We start from the raw sequence: 18958 nt of genomic DNA, 5'->3' as shown, positions 1-18958 counted from the left end.
TAAAGATTTTTACATTGAAGAATTGACACCATGGCCTGGAAATTATCCAGATATGAACCTTTTTCGAAAATTCATGGGCCATTCTCAAACAGAGGGTAAACACAAGTCGGACAACTTCTACAAAGACTTACAAGACTTGATTTTGCACGAATATAACTCTATTGAAATAAAAATCATTCAGAATTTCATTTGTAGCTTACCTAAGAGAATAGAAGAAGTTCTTCGTAATAGGAGCCTGCACTGCAGATATTGATACCTTGGGGAAATTTGTCATATTTCAAATTTTTTCACTGGATTTCGTTCTTGTTGATGTTTTCTTTTGTGTTCAAGTTAAAAAATAAAAATTTGACGTTTCCTGGTTTTATTTTAGGCCTCATAATTGAACAATTATAAAATATCACGTGCGACTAAAGTTTTGGCCACGACTGTAAATACGCCAATCTAAAATTGAGTAATGAATAATGCATAAATGAATGAATATAAATGAATAATGCATAATCTCACATTCATGTGGGTCATAATGATATCACAGTCCTCCATATATTTTGTTACTCCGAGCTTCTCCATGACGAAATGCGGTGTTATGGGAAGCATGCCTCGCTAAGGAATTTATTGTAGGACGGTTGTAGAGAATTATTCCTAAGAACCGCAGAAGCAGAAGTTTACGTATGAAAAACGAATACAATATTTTACAAATGTAATTCATTTAGGTGAAGTAAAACCACAGAAATCCGCCTGCATAACGGCTCTTATTTAGAGTGTATAATAATATTTTAAATTTAACGAAGGATACAGCGACGAATCGACTGAATTCTATTCAAACTTAACGAATGTTATAGCACCTCTTAGTGACAGTGATTTTTATAAGACATTTTCATAAACGAAACAAAGATTAAAATGAGAAAATTAAAATTTCTACTAATGAAAATTGTCAATTCAAGGTGCTCACCAAGTTCGAGAAAACACAAATTAATTCTTCATAATTCCTGGAAACAACTATTATTAATTATTTATTTAACTTTCTTCTTCTTCGTCATGGAGCTCAGTAGTTCAGATGATGCCAAACCTAGGTGCGTGCCCGGATGCAAATCTTTTTAGCGCATTTTCTCATTTATGGAAAAAAAGGCGCTATTGTGCTCGTCGTGTCTGTCCGTTTGTCTGTCCGTCCGTCTGTCTGTCCGTCCGTCCGTCCGTCCGTTACTTCACGTTTCCGTCCACGAGAAAATGCGCTCTCTGTCACTCACTGCCGTGAGTACTGAGTTATATTTTTATCTTTAGGCTGAAGCGTTCGTTTTTTCACGCAATCGGAGATTTTTTGCGTGCAGTCTAATGGATAACTCATAAATTTCATTTGTAATAGCCGATCAGTTAAACGCTGTCGGATCATTCGAGTTTTCGGTGTTTTTCGAACAGTATGAGCATGTGTGCAAATGTGTAAAGTAATCAGATTAGTGTCAGTCTAAGAGGGATTTTAAATATTATACATTTAAATACAGTAATCATGATAATAGAGTTATCCTTGATGGCAGCCCACAACTGCTCTATGCTTGCCATGTGGATTGCCTACTGCCTTGCCTGTGCTTGCCTGCATTAGGCAGTAGGCAGCTCTGTGCTTGTGCCTTGCAGCCTACTGCCCCTGGGCCTATACTTTCAAAATTTGCTCAGTGAATGTAAGTACTTACGCTCTATTTTCTTATCTATGACCAGTGGATTTTGCTTGAAAACTCGTCAATGATTGGCTGATGAACTTACGATCTCTTAATTTTTTTTTAAAGTATGGGCCCAATGCGGTAGTCATGTGGGGTCTATCTGCGCACTTACCTACTGATAACATATTTATGTTGATTCATGTTGTGGCAGCCGGCTACCGCCTGCTGTAACAACATATGAATTCCTGCAACATCGCAAACTATCTCCTGCTCATGTTTTTGCGGCTATGTGGGATCTATGTGCGTTTTTATTTTTGAAAATATATTTATGTTTTTGATGATAAGTTTATCTTAGTGTTAAATTTTTATCTGTATTGAAATAGAATATATGATTGTTCAATAATATAGGCATGTTTGTTGTTAACTATCAATCATCTATTTTCATTTAATAGCTATCTTGAATTTGAAAGTCATCGGAGGACGGGCAAGGGGCTGGAGCACTCCGACCAAGTTGCCGAAAATTGTTAACATATTGATCATCGGCACATTATCAACATATATAAATACTATTTGATACTTGTTAATTAGCGATCATGAGTTATTTTCGCATAATAAAAATGCGGTAAATAAAACCTGTAATCATAGCGACAATGACTAAGCGGTGAAAAATTAGTTAACTTATATGTGTGTAGCGTGTGTAACACAAACTGTTACACACGCGGTGAAAAAAAAAAAAACACAACTAAGTTTCCATTCAATTCTTCATAATTTATTTCCCCGCCATAGCTTCGATTATTGTTGTTGTTCATAAATGGCGTTATTCTTTTTAACTTGTGCAAGCATCTAATTATTTTTTACTGATCATACTTAAGAACTACACTAAAATATCAACAACAATATTTCAAAAAAATAAAACTCAACAACAAACAACACAGCAAATCAGAAATCATACTCGTTAGAACAACACTCCTACATTTGGGTCTGCTTTAGAATTATTAATTACAGTAATAATTTAAAGATACATTCGTAAGACGTTAGCGTGATGAATGACAGTTTTAGGCAAATAAAAACGATTCATTTTATGAAATTAGGAAACATCCAATTGTGATTTAATTTTGATGTCAAATACATTTACATTTTTGCATTTTGTTAAAGTGATGCGAGTTTCAGAAAATAGTTTTCTTTTCAAGACGAGTGAAGCAATACCTGGCTTTTAATGCGGACAGCCTCTGACTTTCAATGATAAGAAATGAACTATATTTCCGAATCTTAGCTCTGTATTATTAAGAATTTCGACTCTGCTGCACTAAAGGCCAGCGAAGCTACGAGTCTTTTAGAGTTCTAAGAGTCCTACGAGTCTATCTTACTGAATGTACAAATTAACCTTAATATAGATAAATAATCCCTTCATAGAAAAAGTGCATCTTAATTGTGTGTGCATATTAAAATCCAGTAAAACAACACATCATACGAGTTTTTCAACTTGCTTCAGTCCTATTTTGATTTACTTCAGTCGTCATGGTAAACATTGATATATCGTCAACCGTTTAATAGTGTGCATTTACTCTTTGCTAGAGACGTAACCGATCTAATCCATCGTACGCAGTAATGCATAATCATACGAACAGTAACACTGAAATATTTTCCATCTTAACATTAGATGCTCGTATTTTCTTAATATTGCAATTAAAATGAGGTAGACATGTAGATAAAGAAGTATAGATCTTGAAATAAAATAATTTAACTATTACAGAGATGAAATCCAGCGGTGTCAAATCAATTAATTTTCAACTGAAGATAAAAAGTCAAGTTATCCTTTAGCGTTTTTGCGTATCATGGATACAAGTTAGAAAATAAAAATGGCTTAAATTCGTCCAAACACCTCTTGCTTTCGTAAAACGCTAATACTGAAAACACATTACAGTTTTCGAAAACTTGATTTCCATTTAGTTAAAGTTTCTTAAAGATTTCAATCCAAGAAGCAATTTTTTCTCGACTAAAAGTAAATGACTATATTAAGACCCCAGGTAATTTTTGTACAGAGTTAAATGTCACAAACCTTGCCTGCTGAAACATGAGTTCAAAATCAAACCATTGTTTGCCCCTACCCAATTTTAAATCCTGGTTGTCCTACGCATTTGAAGAGTGTAGAAGGCGATTAAGAAAGTACAGTGGACGACAGGCCGACCCACGCATCCTGTAGTAACTGCTTCCAATACTCTTTACTCAAGTTTACTTTGATTCAGTTCCAGAAACAACAGTGCCCCTGTGCTTTGTACACGATATTAAGAGCAATTCTGTTCCTAATGCTTATATTACTATTGATAATTATCCTAATGCAAATTATTACTCGTAAATCAAAACTTGAGTGTGTTCCAATAATATTGATGTCGTCAGTGATGATGAGATTGTGGAATTTTCTTTCACATAAATTCTATCATTGTCCTGAATAAGTCCAAATAATGTTTATAAACATTCATTGGTGCTGCAGAGGTGACAAGGCCCATAATATAAACACAATTGTTCCACACTTTAGACTAGAAGGCAGATTTTTGCGCGGTCATTGCATGCATGCACGAGTCTCGTACACTCAGAAAAATAAATGAGTGTGCCAATAGTGACAAACTTTCTTACTTTCTTACCCAGAACTTGAGAAAAAAATGCGCCCTTTATCCTGGTAAAAATGGGTCAATATGACTCAAAAAATTTAATTAATTAATCAGTTTTTGGATAGTTACCCACTCATATCTCTCTGTGTAAGAACAGCCGCTGGTTAATGGCGTGCGTAATCAAGACAATAGCCATGAAAATTTCGCCCTCCCAACAGCAATATTCTCCCGCAATACGACCATTCTTTCGACGCTCATCGGCCATGAAACGAGCGTGTCGCGCCTCTATTTTTTGACTACATAAATTAAAATTAAAAACTTCTACAATTTTAATATGGTTTCGTTTACTTGGGAAATTACAAATGGAATAATTTTGGTTCAGAAGAAAGTTTCACCATTGTTTTTCAGCCACTACGACTATTTTATGTCTTCATCTGTCGACAAGCTTCTAAAAAATATATACAATGAACACTTTGAACATGAAAACGAGCGAGAACATTCACTCACCTTGCTTTATCCCGTCATTGAATTTCGAGACACACAAACTCTATAAATTCAAACTTAGATTTAGTATTTAAATACTGACGCGTTCTCTTGCCTCTAGCGACACTCGGAAATGTTGACTCCTAGAAGTTTGTCATCAAGTAAGCGTTTTTCTGTTTTTCTAGTAAGTTTCAGTTTTTCTAGTAAGTTTTACACCAAGTTTTTCATCAACTAGGAAGACCAGTGAGCGGCAGTTCATAGTGGATATTGACATTCTATCTGATGCTTTTGCTTCATTACCTAATATCCAGCTTAATTACGTTCCAGACCACTATTTGTTCTAGAAAATTCACAGTCTGGTTCATTTGCTTCTCCCTTTGATTGCATTAAAGTCCGCAACTTTCGAGGTCCTGCGACACACGTTTTTGACTTCACAAGCTTCATATCTACAGTGTGTTGCAGTTCTTTTGTTTTTCAGCACATCTTGTCACATGTTCTTGGCTTCACAAGCGTCATATCCACAGTTCGTCTCAGTTCTTGTGTTTTTTCAGCACATCTTCTCTCCGTTCAAAAGCAATTGGAAAGATATAAGATTGTACTTCCGAAAGCACCGAAATACTCGGTCAATATCACATCAAACTTGATCATTATCCCAACCAAGCGTCTGGTTGTGCTGCAGAAGATAGTTCGTGATCCACGTCTGCAGAGGCGCGAAGTAGTCGATAATGGCTTTGGCATCCATGACTCGGCCTCCTGTGAGCTGTTCCAGGGCATCCATCCATGGCTTTGACGATCCAAGGGAGAGCATAGCACTGTAAAATTAAAATTAGTTATTGTTTCGTTTCAGACATGGCAAAATTTTTAGAAATTACGTTGAAAGTTATAAAAATAACTTTGTCAGATTCCTTGTAAAAGCCATCAAACTATACTATTCCAAAACTATTAGAGTCGAACCATATTTGACCATGAATTATACACTATAGTTTTTCTCGAAAATATCCAATATATTTACACGTTAAACCTTACGCTAGTTTCTCGCCAGCGGCCGTTGAGTTGGAAAAGTCGCAGTCGTGGAGTGGGCCTTCGAATCCGGCAATGTCGCACAATGCGCCCGCAAACTGTCATTAAAATCAATAAAATGAAACTGAAACTATATAAAATGAAACTATCGTAAACTTACGCAACCGTGAGTTCAATTTTATTTTGCGAACAGTTTCTTTTTCCTTTTCTTCAGCTTAGAGTGTAATAACAAATTAAACTTTATTCAATTTGAAACATTAGCTACTATAGTCGCTGTACATGCAGATTTAGACGATATTAATTCATGCAAGCGCTTCAGTACAACTAAACTTTTATATCAGAAATGTTTTGATTTGAATCATGTATTTATATAATTATTTTACTAATATAATAAATATAATAAATGCGCCTTTATTTTGGTTTTCAAAAGAAAGAAACCTTTAAATCAGAGTGCTTGATCACACGAGAAATCAGACCTGGAACTGCAGTACAGTCCTCGTGAAGTATCTGATCATGTCGAAGTCGTTGTTCACGTGGAAGATGTTGAAGGCGTCGAGATGTTCTTCCGTTCTAGCGACAGGAGGCTTTACTCCAAGATATTTAGATCTGAAACGAAACAAATTTTCAATTGAAAATAGTAACTTAATTCGACGATAGTACTATATGCAATGCAGCTCGGAAATAAAAATCGTCTACAATAATCAAGCTTGGGCCAAACTAGTAAATAATTTAGGAATGGGATCCTAAGAAATAGGGAAGCAGAGTTTAACTTTAATTTTGTGACATTTAAACACAAGTATCTGATGCAACTGTTATATATGAATTATTTCATGCAATGAATTGAGAAATGTTTGATTACTTGAAAGCATGACTCGTCTTATTTCCTCGAAGGCTAATTGACGAATGTTAGATATCACATGGAATATATTGTCTAATTGAGCGTTTACTTGAGCTCCCAGAAACGTTGGTTCCATCTTTCCTCAGGGATGTCGCCCCTGAACAGCTCCCACCTCCAGAGGTCGTAGACGTAGTGGAACGGCAGGGTTGTCACAGTCTTCAGCGCCGTACGCATCAAAAAATTTATGGTGTTCTCTGCAGAGTTTGATGTGGTTTACAACAGGTACATAATGGTTCTGTTCTATTTTGACTAATCTTGATTAACACAGGTGTCAAGTTTTAATTTTAATATCAGTAGAACAAGCTAATAATATCGTTCATTTCACCTGTAATACAATCATTTACAGGTCGATGTACATACAGATATATTCTAATTACGCTGCTGCGATGAAGATCTCTAGTATCGTCAGGAAATGTTATAGAGTTTAAACTTTTATCTAATTTAACTTGAGTGTATGATATAGGATCTTGTGTGCGTCTCGCGTACTTTGAGTGAAAGACATAGTCTCTTGCGTGTCACTATAGCTCTACTTATTAGGTGAATTACATATAACACACCATAGATCTTAGCAAACTTTTATTAGACGTTACGGTACAAATGATATATGTAATTACACTATATGTGTATAATGTTATGCAAGGGATAGATGAAATTGCATTTCTGTTGATTGCCAGAAACAGAGGGTAAGGGCTAAAAATATGGACGTTTAGGGTGAATTATGTAGAACCTTCTGACGTTGGCTCGCTGGGCAGCAGCCCGATGGACTTGAGGTGGCTGACGGTGGCTAGAGTCATGCCCATGAGCTCGCCGATGCCCTCGTGGAACCCATCGTTGGCTCCGTCTCTGCACCAAATTTCAATTATATTTTATGAACTTTTTTAAATGTAATTTATAAAGATTATTAAAACGGTTATTGCTCTGTATGTATGTTTGTATTCCTACCTATTAGGAAATATGTTCATATATTAATAAAAGTCTAAATGGCTAACAGCCTCCAAATTTCATGCCGTTTAAGGTTCAGTTTGATATTCTAATTTCGTTGCCTTTTACTTACATAATATTAAGTTGTAAATATGCCAGTTATAAATAACGGCATATATAAAATACGACATTACTACGCGAGGTCGAGGACGTACAATTACTATTTGCTCACCGGAAGACAGAAGAAGTAACAGTGGACTGAACAGAAGAAATAATAAATGTACTCAGCGGTATATTAAGGGGAGAAACGTTACATGAATTTCAGCAAACGTGCGCGGAAAAAGGTAGACTTTGATTCAGATATAGTTGAAACAAATAAATCCTATAGGGCAACATGGGGCAGCGCGCCCTCCCCTTTTTTTAAACTGAATTTAATTTGATGAAGTTCTAATTGATACGAGGTGGTTCTTTATTGTGTTTAAAGGTACAACTAATGAGGAATGTATGATGTGAATTAGACGCCTATATGTTTATTCAATTTTTAATGAAACACTATTTTGTAAAAAGTGTCAAAATGGGCCCATTGCCCCACCCCTGGGGTAACGGGCCCATAGACTTGGGGCAAGGCGCCCACACTTAGTCCCTTTACCACAAATGCATATTTTTCGTTTAAAAATGAAAAAAACAACACTCTACAGTTATAAATAAGAAAATGTAATAAAAAATATGACATTCACTCATTTATTAACAACTCAAAAAATTACATACTTAACTTGAAAAAATATACTCTTGGCTTCAAAAATCTATCACTGACGTGAAGAAAAATATTTCATTGACATGAAAACATATATCCTTGACTTGAAAAATATATATTTGCGATAAAAAATTCGTCCTAAACATGAAAAAATGTACCATTGACTAGAAAAAATATATTTTGTTGATCAGAAAAAAACTTCGTTCCAGTTTCGTCCATAATCCAGATATTATGTGCAGAGAATTCGTACCTAATCGTGATTTCAGCCAACACCATAAAAACTCATCAACTTTTGGCTCATTGGTGTTGGCTGAAATCAATTTTTAGCAAGGCAAGAGTCAATAACTCGATAAGGGGTCATAAATACGCATATTTAGAAACTAAACCTGCTGCCTTCAGGCGGCAAATCAAAAAATCATGCAATATGAAGTGTAATTTGTAATTCAAAAAGCTAGTCATAGTTTGAAAGGGGCATTGAGGACAAATCTAATGATGTATAACACAAGACTTCACCATGGGCGCTTTGCCCCGTGACACGCATGGGCCCGTTGCCTCACTAGGTATCATTTCAATTTATATCGTGTCAACATTTTATTTTAAAAGCTAATAGTCTAAACTTGATCTCAAAATTATCCCTATAAATATTACTTTGAAAATATAATTCACAGTAATTTCAAATGCTCCATCTACAGGAATCAAAAAAAATTTTATTTAGCAGCAAAAAAATTTTTTTCTGGACTAAAACAGTTATTCATAAATAACTTAATAACGCAAACACTTAGCAAAACGTAAATCCGTACACTTCATCCCAGTGAAACTGTCGACTGGCGGTAGAGAACACGGGCCAATATCTGCCATACTTAGCGAGAAACCCGCTATGGGCCCATGACCCGCAGTGGGCTTGCTGCCCCATGTTACCCTATTGGTAATGTTAAATGTATGATAGATGTATGCGCCGGATAGACGTTATAAACATTTACGCACCAGTTGATGTTACGTTAATGTACGCATTATTACATGTACTGTAACGTGTACTTACAGGTAGAAAAAAAGTACAAGGAGGCACCGGTAGACTTAATCCTCCTGTGTTCTTCGTGTCAAAATGACCCACATTTCTGACCCTACGCCCATAGTGCATAGGGCATGTACCGAAAATGAAGACAACTGGAGGGTTAAGGTAAATGTACATACCGGAAGACGTGAGGTAGATATGCGCACCGGTAGACGTGAGGCAGATGTACCCACCGGTGGACGTGAGGTAGATATACGCACCGGTAGACGTAAGGTAGATGAGCGTACTGCATGAAGTACTGTACGTGGCCGAGCTCGTGGTGTATCACCTCCAGGTACTTGAAGTTTACTTGAGTACACATCCGAATTCTGCACGTTCACACATGCAAGACGTGTTAACTCAGTCCCCTCGAAACAACGCGAAGACTGACTAGTTGCGTATTGCATGTTCCTGGTCTTATACATGCTTATATATATTATATCATACTGAGAATAAAGTCAGCAATGAAGTAAGATTCAAGTAATAAAATTGTCGATCATTTTATTACTAACTCAAGGAATACTGCAGTAATATGAGACATTAGAGTAATGAAAACCAGCCTTGCGATGTAAGATATGATTTATGAATAATATCAGTAACTGCAGCGGTGTGAAATATTGTGAATGCCTTGTCAGTATCAGCGGTCAAATTTTCATGTCGATTTGAAATAGGGTGACTTCAAGTCTACTGCTGAGTTATGGATTGTAAACATGTCTCCTGCTTAGCATTGGACTGGAAATAACCTGAAGTCCTTGCCATCGAGGAAGTCCCAGGCAGTGCCATGGCAGTCCACTTCTCTCCCGTCCTCAGGACGCTCAAGCATGGACAGCTTGTAAAACTTCTCCGGCAGAGGCTGTAAGTTCACGCGCAGGTTTAACTTAACTCATGTAAAAGTTTTATATGTAAAATATTATATTTATCAATTCAATTATCAATACAACTATGTCTCTCAATTCAATCAGACAGACAATTGAGTTGAGGATTGCAGTATATAACTAATTTTAATTCAAGATTTGACAGAGAAAATTTTAGAAAATAGAGAAAATTTTAGTCTTAAAACTTGATTTATTTTTAACTTTTGTGTTATATTTAATATTTATAAGCATAACACTGATGCAAAATAACCTCTGACCCATATTGATAAGACTTTGTTCTATATAACATAGTTAGATATATATAATATATAATATATATATATATATATATACGTGCGATTGATGACCAGAGAATTATATATATAATATAATTATTTTTTGTGAAATTCTTGCCTGCAGCCCCATGGACTTGTAGAAGTTGTCTGCCATGTGGTACATGGCCAGCACCGTGAGGTTCTGTTTGAGCATCTCAGGCGTGGGGTCCACTGACATGGCGTCGGGGTACGGCTCCACTATGTCGTATATGTCCGTCCAAAACCTGACGAATAAATGTGATTAGAATTTCTTTTAAACTTCAACTTAAACGCATAATAAATTATAACAATTTTTGATTTCAGGAATATTTTTATATCCTTTATGGGATACGCGTATTCTTCACTTAGATTTTGTATGGCAAAAAAATTAATGATATTTTCGCTTGAATGCAGAATAAATTCTGGCTTTCCTAAGAAATGGGTAAAAAGCCGTTTGCTATCATTTATATATGGATACATCTTTTCACCTATTAAGCATGCCAATACTAATAATAATAATAATAATAATAATAATAATAATTGCAGCCGCAGATTATGTCAAGTCATGTTCAGCACAAATTACTGAAAATTTTCCTTTGTAGAATTAGGCAAGTTCTAGCCATAGAAATTTGTATCACAGTTAGCGGGTTGCGACTGGTGCGACAGCACGATGCCCTCACTGTTTTGGTAAGGAGCTATTTATTTTTGGATACTTGTTACGTATATTATTACTACTTTCATTCTAGAGTACTTCTGTTGGAATGATGAGTTATTCATGATTATTTCAATATTCTATTATAATTTACGCTTGTTCATTTGTGTGTTAATTTGTTTGCAGAAACCGTTTGCGGTATGTTAAATAAAAATGAAGAACCTAGCACAAGTTAATGACATCCTGCAACGCGTTAATTCAGCAGTATGGGAATTTAATACGAAAGACGACGAAGAAAGTGGCTACTAATGTAGAAGTCGTCTTTANTATTTATTTTGATCGCTAATAAACTTATGTGTAAGGCGCTTTCGAAGTTCGCATGAACCAGACGCCACGATAACCGCTCTATAGAATAATAATAATAATAGTAAAAATAATAATAATCTGCGGAAATGCCTCACCTGCCCCACATGTCACCCAGGATGCAGGCTGGTATCAAACCATCTTCGAACATTTCCTAGAAACATGCGAATAATCAAGTTGACATAGGTCCTTGATACCATGTACAAAATTCTACTAGTTATCAGCAAATTTAGAATGCTCTATTGTTGCAACATAATTTATTGTAAAACATTTGTAATTTTTTACCTCAAATGGCATTAATGATTGATTTAGATTCGTTACTGTCGATGATGTCCTTATGAATAAGGGATATGTCAAACTTCGAGAATTTTCCGCTCAGGTATGACAGAAAAAATAATTCTGAAATGTATGACTGAAAAAATTTCTATACGAAATGTATGACTGAAAAAATTTCTATCCCAAATTACTAATCATAGAAATTTGTCAAAAATTTTTATTTCGAATCTCTTAACACAAACGTATGGCATCAAACACATGCCATTAATAGTACAATCAGAATGACAATTACAATACACGTATGTTGTAGATGCAGTACAACACATCAACCTACGTCGTCATTGTAGTACAACACATTACACATCAACCTACGTCGTCATTGTAGTACAACACATTACACATCAACCTACGTACAACACATCAACCTACGTCGTCATTGTAGTACAACACATCAACCTATGTCGTCATTGTAGTACAACACATTACACATCAACCTACGTCGTCATTGTAGTACAACACATCAACCTACGTCATCATTGTAGTACAACACATCAACCTACGTCATCATTGTAGTACAACACATCAACCTACGTCATCATTGTAGTACAACACAGCAACCTACGTCGTCATTGTAGTACAACACATCAACCTACGTCGTCATTGTAGTACAACATGAGTTTGTGTCTGACGTAGGCATGCAGGGATCGGTAGAGCGGGGAGAGCTGTTCGTTCAGTGACGCGATCTGTTCTTCAAACCCCTCGGTCTCGTACTGTAATTTTTAATAAATACTGCAATTAAATAAATACTGCGATATAATTAATACTGCAATTCATTATATTGCAGTATTCATAAATATATTCATTATATTCATAAAATAAATACTGCAATTTAATGACTACTGCAATTAAATGAATGCTGCAATTAAATGAATACTGCAATTAAATGAATACTTCAATTAAATGAATACGGCAATTAAATGAATAACATAATTAAATGAATACTGCAATTAAATGAATACTGTTATTCAATGAATACTGCGATTCAGTGAATATTTCAATTTAATGAATACTGCAATTTAATAAATACCGCAATTAAATGAATATTGCAATTCAATGAAAATAAAAAAAAAATCAAGAAATCATGGGAATAAACATCGAATAAATATTAGATTTGGGACATCAAATAATATTCTCCGAATGAATTATGCTAGCAGGCAAGAAATTATGTTTTTAACTAAGATTGAATGAAATGAAAAGAATATTAATGTTTAGTAACGATAGATTCGTTCGCATAGAGAAAAAGAGAAAATCAGTATTAAGCAAGTGACGCGGCTTACAAAAGCGAGTAGAAAATATAATTGCATTCATCTGAAGCAGTTTTATGAAATAATTGAGAATCGTCATTTGGCTAAATTAGAATGTTTCCATCAGAGAAAATAAGCAGTTTTCTGTCACTGTAGCCACCAACTAAATCATCCAGCCTATAGTTGGTTACGGCCATCCACTGCAATGGTCTTTACGGTTCCTGACTATTGAACTCACACAAGGGGCGTGGACAATGAAAATTTAGTTGCGGATCAAAGAAGATTTAATACAGAAACAAATGTTCGTCAACGCAGTCACAGACCTCAAGCCACAGCCAGAGGCTTCAAGCCATAGCCAGAGGCCTCAAGTCATAGCCAGAGGCCTCAAGCCATAGCCAGGGGCCTCAAGCCTCAGCCAGGGGCCTCAAGCTTCAGCCAGGGGCCTCAAGCCTCAGCCAGGGGCCTCAAGCCACAGCCAGGGGCCTCAAGCCTCAGCCAGGGGCCTCAAGCTTCAGCCAGGGGCCTCAAGCCTCAGCCAAGAGCCTCAAGCCACAGCCAGGGGCCTCAAGCCGCAGTCAGGGGCCTCAAGCCTCAGCCAGGGGCCTCAAGCCACAGCCAGGGGCCTCAAGCCTCAGCCAGGAGCCTCAAGCCACAGCCAGGGGCCTCAAGCCTGAGCCAGGGGCCTCAAGCCACATCCAGGGGCCTCAAGCCACAGCCAGGAGCCTCAAGCCACAGCCAGGGGATTCAAGCCTGAGCCAGGGGCCTCAAGCCTCAGCCAGAGTCCTCAAACCTCAGCCAGGGGCCTCAAGCCTCAGCCAGAGGCCTCAAGCCTGAGCCATTGGCCTCTAGCAAGCATTAGGTCGAAATTATTTTGCATTTAGGTTTGCAAAAGTTGAAGATGCCATTACTTATTGACGATAGTGAAACATTCTAGTACAATTTGAATCGGCTTAATAATATGTCAATAAATACGTACAGCGTCTCCACATCGTGCCGCACTGAATAGTGTCGTACCAAAAGTGACACGCGGTGACGGAGCGATACTGAAAACTACTCAGGATGAACAAATGCTACGCAAGATGCGTTGAAACTCCTGTATACAGTCGCTATTGACGGCCGAGAAGATGTTGTAAGAGGATATTATTATAAAGAGACTAGTCTAAAATAAGAGAAGTACTACCGAGTCGCTGAATAAGCGTATGAACTCTAAATCCATGGCTACACATTTTTTTAAATTTTTAATATCTTAATAATTTTTTGACACACTTCTGACCTTCCCTCTCCAGAAGTCTCCGTGGTCAGCGAAGCCGTTCTTCCTCGCCTGTTTGTTCTGCAGCTCGACCAGCGTCTTGATGTGCGGCCTTACCTGCAACAGAAAAATATTATACAAACGTTGCCATTAAATAATATTCCTTGATCGGTAGTTAACTTTTATGCTAAAATACATTAATGTGTCTTCTTAATTTCGGATAGATGGTTCTAGACTCACAAATACGTATATCACCGCCACAGTTCCATTAACTCTCTTGCATCAGAATTAATGACTTTATTCACACGTTGACACATTCTCAATTATAACTCAATTATTCCAAATTATAACTTCGTTTTTAAACTTAGTTCCTAAATTTATTCTTTGCCACAACCATGAATGTCAATAAAAAATGTAAATGATCAAATTATATCATTCGTTCTCAGCTAGAATATCAACGAGGAACGTTTTGAGTAAAAATATCTTTCATTAGATAGACATTAATTGTGAATGAGTAAATAGGCCCAAGTTATTTTTTTTTATTTTACCAAAATTATTCCTTACAATTAGCACAAGCAACAAAGCTTTGACGAGCAAAACCGACCATCCATACGTGAGGTTAAGTTTTTTTGACTAGCAAAGTAAATTTAACCTAACGTGGGAGATTAATTCTTCATTAGCAAAAAAAATTATTTTCACGTAAAAAGTTTATTCTCATCTCACCGTCCTGCCAACCTCATCCCTCCACGCGCTCCAGACGCTCGCTAGTGACTCGTAGCTTCTGTTCGCTGCCATGAAGTTCGTTAAGTCTGGCTCTAGCTTCATTATTTTTGTCTCATTCTGAGAAATTAAAACATATTATATAAGGATCTATTAGCTATGTTGTAGAGAATATTTAGAACTTTGTAGAAAACAGACATAGTATCGTTCCATATATGTATAACAAAAATTTATTGTAATTTTTAAATGTTAGCCGTGATGAATGTCAATTTTCATCAATGTTGATAAACCCTTAATTTAAATTTAGAGTAAGACAATAGAAAATATTTCTTCTACTTCTAATTAAATTATAAATTTATTTGGAAATTTTAAATATTAAATGTTTTTCAGGTAATAATTATGCTGACCTGTTTCATTTGTCAACCATGAACACAATAACACAATTCCATAACTGACAGAGCAGACTTATGATATTAATGCATGTAATATGATAAAACAAGCAATATTTCTTTGCTGACCATGTCAAGCGTGGCATACGATACAAGTGATCAAAGCAAACTTTTGACATAAATACATATAATATAATTACAATTAGCTAATCTACAACTGACCGCATCATGCGAGGCATCCGATTCAATTAAGCGATCAAAGCAAACATTTGTAATAAATACATATAATAAATTACAATTAATTAATCTACAACTGACCGCATCATCCGACATAACCCGGATCTGAGCTCTAGCGTACGTCGCGCTGATGTTGGCGCGGACCTCGGCGAGGCGCGAGCGGTCAGGCTCGGCGAGCGCGGCACGCCCCACCTTGCCGAGCTGCCGCCGCTGGTCCTCGCTCAGGGGGAGCCGCCCCCGCTGGTGCATCGTCAGGAACCAGCGAGCCTTGCTGTACGCCTGTGCCTGGTACACGGCCTCCTCCATGGCCGCCTCGTCCTGTCATGATTATATGATGATTAAGCCAGAGAAACTTTATTATGATATAAAAGTAATGAATGATGTAAGTGCCATCAACCATTGTACCATTGTTAGTAAAAAACTAAATATAAAATTTTTAGCCTAACTTTACCATTAAATACAATTTTACTAATGAATGTATGACAGCATCCTGACCTCCAGACTCCCCTACGCAATACGTCAGAGTGTTGACGCGTCATCGTAATGTAACGTAACAATAACATAAACGCTGCGTTACCTACCATGACGTCCTGGTTGTGACGCGTGATGTTGGTAGACCAGGTCCACTGCGCCAGCACTGCTGCGTTAGCCAGAGCAGAGATACGCGTGTCGTAGTCGCTCAGGAACTCTGGTACACTGTAGTACATGAGGTACATTAGTACACTGTAGTACATGAGGTACATTAGTACACTGTAGCACATGCAGTACATTAGTACACTGTAGCACATGCGGTACATTAGTACACTGTAGCACATGCGGTGCATTAGTACACTGTAGTACATGCAGTGCATTAGTACACTATGGAATATGCAGTACATTAGTACACTGTAGCATATGCAGTACATTAGTATACTGTAGCATATGCAGAGCATTAGTACACTGTAGCACATGCAGTAGATTAGTACACTGTAACATCAGCAGTACATCAGTACACTGCTGCAGTTTACCTAAGTTACTGCGTCTGCTAGCTGGTACCATTTCCCTCATACGCGTAATGAGCATTTGTATTATTCAAGGCCCAATGAAGTTAATTATGGAAAATAAAGTTTAGATATGAAATTTCCATTTGGATGTGCTTACAAAGAAAAATCATGGAAGATTGGGGACGTTTGAAGACAGGCAAATGGTTTTGAACTGACCTCAGAGTATTGAGGTCCGTGTTATGGTGAAGCTGACCTCAGAGTATTGAGGTCTGTGATATAGTGAAGCTGACCTCAGAGTATTGAGGTCCGTGTTATGGTGAAGCTGATCTTAGAGTATTGAGGTCTATGATATTGTGAAGCTTACCTCAGAGTATTGAGGTCTGTGATATAGTGAAACTGATCTTAGAGTATTGAGGTCTATGATATAGTTGAGAACTGACCTCAGAGTAATGAGCTCTGTGATATAGTTGAGAACTGACCTCAGAGTATTGAGGTCTATGTGATATAGTGAAACTGATCTTAGAGTATTGAGGTCTATGATATAGTTGAGAACTGACCTCAGAGTAATGAGCTCTGTGATATAGTTGAGAACTGACCTCAGAGTATTGAGGTCTATGATATAGTTGAGAACTGACCTCAGAGTAATGAGGTCTATGATGTAGTTGAGAACTGACCTCAGAGTAATGAGGTCTATGATATAGTTGAGAACTGACCTCAGAGTATTGAGGTCTATGATGTAGTTGAGAACTGACCTCAGAGTATTGAGGTCTATGATGTAGTGAAGCACCAGCAGCAGCACGACGAAGCACAATGTCAAGAGCGACATCTTCTCCGCCTTCTCAGCACTTGCGTGGATCAAACGTCCTCAATGTTCATCGAGTATCATTCCTGAATATACTGCATTAAAAATATATATTTCTCGATCCCATTGACTAAGTCATTTTCACAAGAGGAACAGCTTATTCGCTTGCAAAGTAGCACCTTCACCATACATACCAAGATTACTTCACGTCTAGCACTTTTTAACTCAGAGTTTTACAAACTTCCCAAGATGTATGTAACATTAAAACTTTATCATTTCATCAAATAAGTATTCCCCTTATTTTCTTCTCGGAATAACTTGCAAGGCAACATCCAATGATATCTTCACCGTTATTACGTGCACAACTAGAGCTGCTCTGAGGTCATCTTGAGTCGACGTCTATTCTTCAACTATACGAAACCTGGATAATAAATTTCACTGAAATGCTTTGTGAGAACCTCTGTGTCCCGTGATGCTTCAATATTAATAACTCAACACTCATTTGGTAGCGATGGAGGGACTAAACGAGCAAAAAATTCGAAGCATCAACATGTACAGTATGAATCTGGTGTCACATGCAAATCCGGGTGGCGTGTACAGGTAGGATTATTTTCAGGCACCATATTCCGATAATCTTAAAATATGGTCTTGATTAAGGAAGTCCCATTATATACGTACATCCGCTTTAGAGCTGGGAACTTTGTATGAAAAATATTTATTTGATTTTACTATTTCGATGCACTCGTTCGGATGCGGTCACAATTTTTTACCAAAATAGAAACAAGTTTCATACTGAGACTTTAATTTCATGTCATATATCCTTCTTAAAATAAACATAAACCAAGGGAATACGCCATATAACTTTCTTCCGCTCATCTCTGTCTTGTCCTCTAAACTTTAAAATATATCTGAAATTTTTTCTTTGCTTAAGATACTCGGTTATGAATGTTTATACTGTATTCAATTCATTCATTCACTTTACACTTAAATTTTCATTTAATTATCTAGGTTGATTAATTTTAATAATCATATTTCGAGCTCGTATCACTGCATGGGATCATTAATTTTTACGCACAGTTAAACTTTATGGCTAAAATTTATAATATACTGAACATAATTACGGCATAATAATTAACTATGTATGTTTTCAAAAGTGAATTTGTTTTCACGACAGCCTTAACAACCACGGATTCAACCTGCAGTCGTTAAAGAGCCAAATTCTGCGAGAGAAAGATAAAATTTTGTTTAATTCAAAGAAATTTTATCCTTAGTAGAAAAGTGAATGGTGCGGCAAGAAATAAAGAATTTATTTTACTTAATTCTTGTCCTCGTGTTATAAAAAAAAATTGAAGAACTCGTCTGCAGTTGTATTGTCCGTCTCTCGTTGTTCCGAGGAATCATAAAGTTATTCAGTTCGTTTCTATTGTATG

General features: G+C 36.7%; 1 protein-coding gene across 1 annotated transcript; it reads right to left on the bottom strand.

Moving 5' to 3' along the window:
- Positions 1-2538: 2538 nt before the first annotated feature.
- Positions 2539-18692, bottom strand: LOC108680274 (angiotensin-converting enzyme). The gene is made up of 15 exons (XM_018169074.2): positions 17479-18692; positions 16325-16439; positions 15825-16061; positions 15121-15237; positions 14422-14514; positions 12498-12614; positions 11667-11722; positions 10654-10798; positions 10129-10238; positions 9607-9714; positions 7387-7502; positions 6709-6853; positions 6238-6367; positions 5768-5859; positions 2539-5553 (listed from the first exon to the last, which is right to left on the bottom strand). Exons 1-15 carry the CDS (start codon positions 17550-17552, stop codon positions 5376-5378), a joined length of 1833 nt encoding a protein of 610 aa, XP_018024563.1. The 5' UTR covers positions 17553-18692; the 3' UTR covers positions 2539-5375.
- Positions 18693-18958: the final 266 nt, after the last annotated feature.

The sequence above is a fragment of the Hyalella azteca genome, unplaced genomic scaffold, assembly GCF_000764305.2.
Source record: "Hyalella azteca isolate HAZT.00-mixed unplaced genomic scaffold, Hazt_2.0.2 contig12591, whole genome shotgun sequence".
Taxonomy (NCBI): Eukaryota; Metazoa; Arthropoda; class Malacostraca; order Amphipoda; family Hyalellidae; genus Hyalella; species Hyalella azteca.
This window is presented reverse-complemented; position numbering and strand designations above follow the sequence as displayed.